Source organism: Nomascus leucogenys, chromosome 4 (assembly GCF_006542625.1).
Source record: "Nomascus leucogenys isolate Asia chromosome 4, Asia_NLE_v1, whole genome shotgun sequence".
NCBI classification, from domain to species: domain Eukaryota; kingdom Metazoa; phylum Chordata; class Mammalia; order Primates; family Hylobatidae; genus Nomascus; species Nomascus leucogenys.
In genome coordinates this window covers 82,340,740-82,350,834 of record NC_044384.1, presented here as the reverse complement: position 1 = coordinate 82,350,834, position 10,095 = coordinate 82,340,740, and the positions used below count along the sequence as shown (strand labels likewise).

At 49.4% G+C, this 10,095-nt stretch overlaps 1 protein-coding gene across 2 annotated transcripts; it reads right to left on the bottom strand.

Annotated features, from left to right (window-relative positions):
- Positions 1–4,290: 4,290 nt before the first annotated feature.
- Positions 4,291–9,625, bottom strand: POLR2G (RNA polymerase II subunit G). 2 transcript variants are annotated; one of them, XM_030810992.1, is made up of 8 exons: positions 9,457–9,625; positions 9,213–9,322; positions 8,116–8,275; positions 5,449–5,499; positions 5,277–5,342; positions 4,958–5,029; positions 4,726–4,759; positions 4,291–4,512 (listed from the first exon to the last, which is right to left on the bottom strand). In XM_030810992.1, the coding sequence occupies exons 1-8, from the start codon at positions 9,466–9,468 to the stop codon at positions 4,499–4,501; spliced, it is 519 nt and encodes a 172-aa protein (XP_030666852.1). In that variant the 5' UTR covers positions 9,469–9,625; the 3' UTR covers positions 4,291–4,498. The 2 variants fall into 2 exon arrangements, with proteins under 2 accessions (XP_030666852.1, XP_030666853.1); XM_030810993.1 differs by having other exon boundaries at positions 8,191–8,275; positions 9,457–9,597.
- Positions 9,626–10,095: the final 470 nt, after the last annotated feature.

Here is a 10,095-nt window from a genome sequence, read left to right as displayed (position 1 = left end):
GGCCAGTGTGAACAGACTGTAGCGACCGGTGGTCACGTGACGCTGAAGAAGATTCCCGCTTCTTAAAGCAACCTCTCTTGCTACGTTTGCGAGTAGGTGTGTGTTATGTTTTAACACACGTTTAATAAGCATTTTTTTTTTTTTTACCAACACAATAGTAACGAGGAAATAAACAGTCTCAAAGACAGTGTCTTGATTTTATTTGTCTTGTTTGCTCGCGAGTTTCTGAGCACCCGTATTTTCGCGGCTGCAGCAAAGCTTTAGATTTTGGTGTCTGGCTTAGTTTTCCTGCCTGGCCTACCTCCCCAGCATCACACGCCACTTCCCCTCCCTGAAGGGATAGATGGGGCTCTCAGTAGGTGTTCTCGGCAGGCAGAAGGGACTTCTGACCGGGCCGAACATCCCGTGCAAGCTCCGGACTCCAGGGTTCTGCTCTTTCTGCACCTACTTCGCATTCTCCCCACGCCTGTGAACCAAATACAAGCCCTGGCCTACCTCGCCTTGCATGACCGTTGGACACGCACACTGACAGCTCTCTTTCTGCAACTCCCACTGCGATAGCAGCTTGGGCAGTTCTTAATTGATAAGCAGTGGGCTTAGTGAGTAAAAGATGGTATTTGGAATCAGACCGAGCTGGGTTAAAATTCTGACACTGCCTTTGGGCAAATTACCTAATATGGGGTAATAATGCGCACTTCACAGGGTTGTTGTAGATTAATGTCTGTGAGAGTCCCTGGAATAGTTGGAGGTTAAACTTTCTTTCCCGGCCGGGCGCGGAGGCTCACGCCTGTAATCCCAACACTTTGAGAGGCCGAGGCGGGGGATCACCCGAGGTCGGGAGTTCGAGACCAGCCTGATCAACATGGAGAAAATCAATCTCAACTAAAAATACAAAATTAGCCGGGTGTGGTGGCACATGCCTGTAATCCCAGCTACTCGGGTGGCTGAGGCAGGAGAATCGCTTGAACCCGGGAGGCGGAGGTTGTGGTGAGCCGAGATCGCGCCACTGCACTCCAGCCTGGGCAACAAGAGTGAATCTCCATCTCAAAAAAAAAAAAAGAAAAAGAGAAACTTTCTTTCCTTCATATGTCACAAGGCATACAGTGAATTCTTTTAGGTTCACCCAAAATAGGGTAGTTCGCACTGAGTGAACTACGGGAGCATTCTACAAGGGAGCATGAATGTACACATTTTCTCTCTTCCCCCCCTCAGGATTAGATACTGCTGCCGCTGGAAAAGAAAATCCCCTGGGACCCGAGCTGGCAAAGCCAGATGGATGCGACTGTGGTTGCCATGGCAACCCCACTTAAGGAGAATGTGACCCTGCTGAGTCTCTTCCACTCATATTCAGAACCATATTAGAAGTGGTTTCAAGTGTCTGCCCACCTGTGCGTTAAGGGAAAGAGAGAGGGCGCTCTCCTCTAAGGTCTGACTGAGCCTGAAGTCAACTTAGCCAGACCTGGACAGCTGGCGGACCTCCTTGCTTAGGTTTACTGTTCTGGACAGCCATCAGCAACCTTGGAGACACTAGAAGATGGGGGGGAGACCGGGACTGCTAGGGACCTACTAGATGTAGTGAACCTGTATCCACCCTGTCTGGAGCTCATTTGCTCCCAATCTGACTGGAGGCAGGGATCAGGGAAGGCAGTAGTGAGACCTCAATGGCCACAGATGGGAGAAAGGTGGCTCGCTCCACACACCCAGTGCCTGGCAAGAACTATGATGGCTTTGGTGTCAGACTTTTTTTCTTTTTTCCTTTTTTTGAGACGGAGTAGCACCCTGTCGCCCAGGCTGGAGTGCAGTGGCACAATCTTGGCTCACTACAACCTCCACCTCCCAGGTTAAAATGATTCTCCTGCCTCAGCCTCCCGAGTAGCTGGGATTACAGGCACTCGCCACCACAGCCAGCTAATTTTTGTATTTTTAGTAGAGACGGGGGTTTCACCATGTTGGCCAAGCTGGTCTCCAACTCCTGACCTTGTGATCCGCCCGCCTCTGCCTCCCAAAGTGTTGGGATTACAGGCATGAGCCACTGTGCCTGGCCAGAGTCAGACTGTTTTTATTCATTTATTTTTATTTTTATTTATTTTTTGAAACTGAGTCTCGCTCTGTCGCCCAGGTTGGAGTGCAGTGGCGTGATCTCAGCTCACTGCAACATCTGCCCTCCCAGTTTCAAGTGATTCTCCTGCCTCAGCCTCCGGAGTAGCTGGATTACAGGTGTCCGACACCATGCCTGGCTAAGTGCTGTAAGTTTTGTATTTTTAGTAGAGATGGCATTTTGCCATGTTGGCCAGGCTGGTCTTGAACTCCTGACCTTGTGATCTGCCCACCTCAGCTTCCCAAAGTGCTGGGATTACAGGCATGAGCCACCACAACAGGCCCAGACTGTTCTTAAAAAATCACAGCTCACTAGCTGTGTGACCTTAGGCATATTAGTTCACCTGTCTGACCTGTCTCATCAACTATAAAGCGGAATAACGAAATCTACTCCATGGAACTGTTGTGAAGATTCAGAAATGTGTGTAAAGGATTTAGCATGTTGCCAAGCACATGGTACACTATTAGCCTGTGACCTCTTTAGGAGGCTGTAACTTTCAGAATCCTTTAGTACCAACCTTAAAAGCTCAGAAGAGGTGGGGCGCGGTGGCTCACACCTGTAATCCCAGCACTTTGGGAGGCCGAGGCGGGCAGATCACCTGAGGTTGGGAGTTCGAGACCAGCCTGATCAACATGGTGAAACCCCGTCTCTACTAAAAATACAAAATTAGTTGGGCGTGGTGGCACATGCCTGTAATCCCAGCTACTTGGGAGGCTGAGGCAGGAGAATCCCTTGAACCCAGGAGGCGGAGGTTTCGGTGGGCCAAGATCATACCATTGCACTCCAGCCTAGGCAACAGAGTGAGACTCTGTCTCAAAAAAAAAAAAAAAAAAAAAAAAAAAAAAGGCTCAGAAGAGTTCTGGAAACCATCTCCAGGGCATCCCCACTTGTTCCCTTCCCCATTAGAGTGCCAGGCTTTTTTTTTTTTCTTTGTTTTTTTAATTAGTGCCAGCCTTTTCGATGCCACACCCTACATCCTCACCAGCACCCACATGCTCAGGATCCACGAGCTGCTTCTGTCCATCAGTTTCTTCCTTTCAGGCTTGGTGTTATTCCCCTATTTGAGAACTTGGGGAGAACTCCAGGACTCCAGTAATCCTCCCACCTCAGCCACCTAAGTACCTGAGACTACAGACACACATCACTGCACTGGCTTTGGGATGCATTATATAATAATTATGATAATTAAAAGTTGAGTGCCTATCATGGACCAGGCTCTATGCCAGCCACTTGAACATATGATGTCTGATACAGCAGCCTCCAAAGAGGGTTTTCTGCCCATTTTATAATGAGGAAACAGAAGGTCATCCAGCTAAGACTCTAAGACTCTTTTTTCTTTTTGAGATGGAGTCTTGCTCTATCGCCCAGGCTGGAGTGCAGTGGAGGGATCTCAGCTCACTGCAACCTCCCGCTCCCGGGTTCAAGCAATTCACCTGCCTCATCCCTTATCCTCTCGAGTCCAGCTAAGACTTAAACCAGCTCTGTATCAATCCAAATACCATGCTTTCTTGTTTTCTGCTACAGAGCTCTGTTTCCCAGGGAAGTCAAAGAAAGTTAAAGAAAAAAAAATAATAATAATTGAAATGAGATTTCATAGGTTAGTAGATAGGAAATGGACAAGCTGGGAAAGGGCATTCCAAGGTAGACAAATAGTATTGCAGAGGTATAGTGTCAAGGAAAATTGGCATGTTTGTTTAATCCTGTAGGCATTTCATACATTTTTATGTTACCCTAACTAGATTCTGAGCCCTTTTACATCTTTAGTTCAGTTTAGTATAGTGATATACTGTTGTTTATATACCCAACTTAGGAAGGGCTGTGTTGAGATCCTACAGTCTGTGTCATTACTAGCCCCTTGTTCATCTCTCCCTGTCTGCTGTCTCCCTTCTTTCCCAGCTATGCTCTTGGTTACTTTTAAGGGCAGCAGAAGAGCAAACACTCTGGAACTAGATCAGGACTCAGAATGCCGCTAATGATGGTATCATTTGCTGGAAGCCAAAGACCCAACATCAGAGCCTTGACTTCAGTAAGGTCACCCTTAAACCTGGACAAATGGGTTAGTCAGCTCCCCTCGGTGGCTGAGGCTAGTAGAGGCATCAGTCTAAGAAAAAGAGGGGCTAGTAAGCAGCCAACTCTGGAGCCTCTTTAAAGAGTTATTGTTCCTGCTAAAAAAAAAAAGAAGAAGATAACACTTCCATGAGAACCAAGGACTTTTTATACTTAGAACACATACTGAAAAATCAGGAGGCAGTAGCTAAGCTAAGAGAAGCACCAGATGCCTTCTGGGATGAGTTGCCTTCCTTGCCTCCACAACAGCAGCCAGACTGGACCTCTGGACAACATGATAAGTGTGACAATCACACTTCCTAGAGTAGAACCAAGGGTAGGAGGCCACCAGGCTCAGCTTACAAGCCCTGTGAAACCAGAAAAAGCACATCAGACCTGGAAGTGGGGGTAGCCACAACCATGTACTTCTCATCCCAAGGCACATGTCCTGGATCTTTCAAGCAGACAGCATGAAAGTTTCTTCTGTCTCTCTGATGTGGGCATTAAATCCTATATTACTCCCCACCCCTACACACCCCTTCTCCAGGCAGTAACCCCAGCACGTATGATCAGGCACTCACCCAAGTAATCGTCCATCAGGGAGCCAATAGCAAACTGCAGGATAGATGGTGAAAAGAAAGTGAAGCCAAGATGAGCACAGAACCAACCTCTACCCTGCAGCCCCAGGCCTTCTGCCCATCCATCCCTTCTTCCTGGCAGAAGAGCATAGAACCCCATGAAACTATGGGTGGTAAGAAATCAACAGCTCTCAGCTCAACCTGGTATAGGTAGAGAGGCGGGGAAAAGACTCACAATGTCATTCTTGTCCACACGGGTCCCCACAATCTTTAAGCGGATCTCATCATCCTGCTGAATCACAATATCCTGAGGAGAGGAGGGAACAGTGTACAGATGCTCCTCAGTTTATGAGAGGTTACATCACAACCACTTCACTGTAAGCCTGGGGGCATATTGAATGCACATCACTTTCGCACCATCGTAAAGTCATAAAATCATGAATCAAGCCATGGTAATTCAGGGACCATCTGTACTCAGCCATCCCCAGGCCAATATTCTCCCTCAGGATGACTGATTCTCTCCTCCTCTCCCTGACTTCTTTCTGTCCACTCACCTCATCCATTGTCTTGTAACATGGTGGGTTGGAGTTAGGATCAAACTCCATCTCTGAAGGGATGGACTGAAAGGAAAGTGAGATTAGGTTAGCACTTTAAATGGATGCTTCAATAGATGGTAATGAATGGGTATCTCTCTTCCTCAGCCCCACCCAGTGTGCCCAGACTTACATGTCGAGAGATGAAGCAAGACATGGGCCCAATTTCTGTGAAGAGTCCAACCTAGAAAAAAATGAGTGATCTTACGGCCATTCGCAGTGGCTTACACCTGTAATCCCAGCATTTTGGGAGGCCAAGGCAAGTGGATCACGAGGTCAGGAGTTCGAGACCAGCCTGACCAACATGGTGAAACCCCTTCTCTACTAAAAATACAAAAATTAGCCGGGCATGGTGGTGTGCGCCTGTAATCCCAGCTACTCAGGAGACTGAGGCAGGAGAATCGTTTGAACCCGGGAGGCGGAGGTTGCAGTGAGCTGAGATCGCACCACTGCACTCCAGCCCAGGCAACAGAGCAAGACTCTGTCTCAAAAAAAAAAAAAAAAAAAAAAAATTATCTTGCTTTTTCTTTGTCCCCTCAAGTGTTGTGTTTTTGTTTTTTGCTTTTTAAATTTTGAGACAGGGTCTCACTCTGTTGCCCAGGTTGGAAAGCAGTGGTGCGATCACAGCTCACTGTAACTTTGAACTTCTGGGCTCAAGCAATCCTCCCACCTCAGCCTCCCAAGTTGCTGAGACCACAGGTGCCCACCACCATGCTAGGCTAATTTTTAAAAACTTTTGTAGAGACAGAGTCTTGCTATGTTGCCCAGGCTGTCTCAAACTCCTAGGCTCAAGCAATCTTCCCACTTCTGCCTCCCAAAGCACTGGGATTATAGGTGTGAGCCAGCCCACCCAGCCCTTTTCTCTTTTTTTTTTAAGCTTTCATTTGTATTTATTTATGTATGTACTTTGAGACAGAATCTCGCTCTGTTGTCCACTCTGGAGTGCAGTGATGCAATCTCAGCTCACTGCAACCTCCACCTCCCAGGTTCAAGTGATTCTCATACCTCAGCCTCCCAAGTAGCTGGGACTACACACACATGCCACAATGCCTGGCTAATTTTTGTATTTTCAGTATAGATGGGGTTTCACCATATTGGCCAGGCTGGTCTTGAACTCCCAACCTCAGGTGATCTGCCCACCTCAGCCTCCCAAAGTGCTGGGATTACAGATGTGAGCCACTGTGCCCAACCTAAGCTTTCATTTTAAAGTATTAAAGCGCTTAGGCCTGGGACGTGTTAGTCCAAGATTTGAACACCTGTTGGCCACATGATCTTGGCCAGTACACTTAACTTCTTCTAAGCTTCAGCTTCTGTAAAAAGCACCCACTGGCCGGGCACGGTGGCTCACGCCTATAATCCCAGCACTTTGGGTGGCTGAGGCAGGCGGATCACATGAGGTCAGGAGTTCGAGACCAACCTGATCAACATGGAGAAACCGCATCTCTACTAAAAATACAAAATTTAGCTGGGCATGGTGGCGCATGCCTATAGTCCCAGCTAGTTGGGAGGCTGAGGCAGGAGAATCACCTGAACCCAGAGGCGGAGGTTGCAGTGAGCCGAGATTGTGCCACTGCACTCCAGCCTGGCAACAGAGCTAGACACCATCTTAAAAAAAAAAAAAAAAAAAAAAAAACCACCTTTTAGAGTCATTGTGAGTCTCTGCACATCACCTGGCCCACAGTAACTACTCAATCAACACAGGCTTTTACTGTTATGACTATTAATACTGACTTCCCTTGCCCTCTGAGTTAGGCAGGGCAAGATTACCATACAATTTGAAAGTGCAGGCGGGGAGCAGTGGCTCAAGCCTGTAATCCCAGCACTTTGGGAGGCCGAGGCGGGTGGATCACGAGGTCAGGAGATCGAGACCATCCTGGCTAACATGGTGAAACCCCGTCTCTACTAAAAATACAAAAAAAAATTAGCCAGGCGTGGTGGTGGGCACCTGTAGTCCCAGCTACTCGGGAGGCTGAGGCAGGAGAATGGCATGAACCCGGGAGGCAAAGCATGCAGTGAGCCGAGATCGCGCCACTGCACTCCAACCTAGGCGATAGAGCGTGACTCCACCTGAAAAAAAAAAAAAAGTGCAATACAAGAAGTAAAGTGATGGCCAGGCGTGGTGGCTCACCTGTAATCCTAGGGCTTTGGGAGGCCGAGGTGGGGAGACTGAGCTCAGGAGTTTGAGACCAGCCTGGGAAACATGGCAAAACCCCATCTCTACTAAAAAAATATGGCCAGGCGCGATGGCTCACGCCTGAAATCCCAGCACTTTGGGAGGCCAAGGCGGGTGGATCACGAGGTCAGGAAATCAAGACCATCCCGGCTAACACAGTGAAACACCATCTCTACTAAAAATACAAAAAATTAGCCGGGCATGGTGGTGGGCACCTGTAGTCCCAGCTACTGGGGAGGCTGAGGCAGGAGAATGGTGTGAACACGGGAGGTGGAGCTTGCAGTAAGTGGAGATCTCGCCACTGCACTCCAGCCTGGGCGACAGAGCGAGACTCCGTCTCAAAAAAAAAAAAAATTAGCCAGCCATGGTGGCACATGCCTTTACTCCCAACTACTTGAGAGGCCGAGGCAGGAGAATCACTTGAACCTAGGAGGCAGAGGTTGCAGTGAGCCAAGATCGCACCACTGCACTCCGGCCTGGGCAACAGAGCAAAACTCTGTCTCAAAAAAAAAAAAAAAAAAGAAGTGACGTGACTTAGTCAAAGGCACAGAGTTATGAAGTGGAGCCAGAACCCAACCCAGATCTTCCGAAAAACTACCCCACTGCCTCCCCTATGTATAGTCTCACCTTGTTGACCTGAGTGACAACAGCATCCACAACCTCCCCTTTAAAGGGCCGGAAAACAATGGCCTTGTACTTAACTGGATAAAGGACAAAGCCTCGGCCTGGCTGGATCACACCAGCACCAATATTGTCAATGGTGGTGACAGCAATTACAAAGCCATACCTGCAAGGAGGATGAGAAACAGGAAGACATTGTGTGTCCAAGAGCCTCTAAAGACATCTGCAATAAAAGTCACTGAGCTCTTGGGAGTAGGGTCGGGGAGAGCAAAAGGACAAGCAGATAGCACCTCTACTCCCAGACAGCTTAATGACCAAAAGAAGACAGAACAGAGATCAGTATGTATAAGACCAAATGCTGTTCTGGTAATTTCACAATAAATGTCCAAGAAGACTGGAGTCCTTGAGGCAACAGATCTCAATCTTCTTAAAATGCAGATTCTCAGGTCTGCCCCAGAGAGTCTTGATTCTGGAGGGAATAAGGAGACTCAGGAATCTGCATGTTCCTGCAGGTTTTTCTGATGCTGGAGGCCCAAGTACTGCACTGCCCTGAGCCAGGTCCCAGCTCATTAATCAGAGAGGCCCCTCTGTGCAAAGCCCAGAGATGGTCAAGTCCCAGTCTACTTCCTTCCTCCCCCAAACTCTCGATCTGCTTTTTCTGGTCATTCATTTAGAAGATATATAGAGGCCCACGGTGTGTGGTCCCTGGGCACAAGGGATAAGAGAAAACCAGAAAATGACAGAGGGAGAGCAGAGACAGGAACAATGATTACACTGTGAGCTCCACAAGGGCTGGCCTCATTCTATCTTGTTCCCATTCTACCTTGTTCTGAGCCCAACACGGGTCCTGGCACACACCGAGGGTTTTTAAAATGTTTGAAGAGTAAATGAATGAGCAATCTCAGCTGAGAGAAGGAAGTCTTATTGTCCAGCATTGCAGAGGGCGCCCTGGGAACCCAAAGCAGGAAGCAACTGGCTGCCTGAGAGGGGAGAGGGGTCCCCAGAGTGGGTGGCAGGACGAGTAGGAATTGGGGAGGGGTTGTAGGTATAGCGCCCCGTGTGCGCATCGAATGATCTGGAGGCGCGGTGAGCTCAGCACTCACTTCCCTGTGCAGGTCCCCTCCACCTCGGTGAAGAGCTTCTGCTTCACCGTGTTGAGCAAGTTGGGGCCGAAGTAGCGCGGATGCAGCAGGATTTCGTGCTCTAGGGAGATCTGCGGAGAAAAGTGGGGTGGCGACCAGGCCAGGCGTTGGGAGGTTATCGGACGACAAGGGGAGTCTCGTGCCGGCGCCTGGCCTTGCTCTTCCTTTCCACCCAGCCCTTGCCGCCACCCTGAGCCCTGCTCACATGGTAGAACATCTTCCCAGAGCAGGTAGGCAGGCAGAGTCCACACCTCCGACAGCCCCTGGGAATCCACCGGAAACACACTTAGTCGCTACAACCCCAGTTCCGCGCTTGCTGCGACGAAGAGGGCGGAACTCCACCTCCTTCGCGAGGGCGGAACTCCACCTGCTCCGCGAGGGCGGAACTCCACCTCCTCCGCGAGGGCGGAACTCCACCTGCTCCGCGGGTCTGATTGGGCCTCGCCGTCGTGGGCGAGAGCCACTAATCCCCGCCCCTCATCCCCGCCCCCCGGCCATCAAACAGCTACTGGTTTTTTTTTTTTTTTTTTGAGACAGTCTTGCTCTGTCACCCAGGCTGGAGTGCAGTGGCGCGATCTCAGCTCACTGCAAGCTCCGCCTCCCGGGTTCATGCCAATTCTCCTGCCTCAACCTCTCCGAGTAGCTGGGACTACAGGCGCCCGCCACCACGCCCGGCTAATTTTTTGAATTTTTAGTAGAGACGGGGTTTCACCGTCTTAGCCAGGATGGTCTCGATCTCCTGACCTCGTGATCCGCCCGCCTCGGCCTCCCAAAGTGCTGGGATTACAAGCGTGAGCCACCGCGCCCGGCCTTGTTTTTTTTTTTTTTTTTTTTGAGGCGGAGT

Excerpts from the sequence above, each read along its gene's own strand:
- POLR2G (XM_030810992.1), bottom strand. Across the intron at positions 5,500-8,115 it reads TTGTCACTCAGGTCAACAAG|GTTGGACTCTTCACAGAAAT; the intron begins GTGAGACTATAC and ends ATTTTTTTCTAG. Across the intron at positions 5,030-5,276 it reads GTTACAAGACAATGGATGAG|GATATTGTGATTCAGCAGGA; the intron begins GTGAGTGGACAG and ends TCCTCTCCTCAG.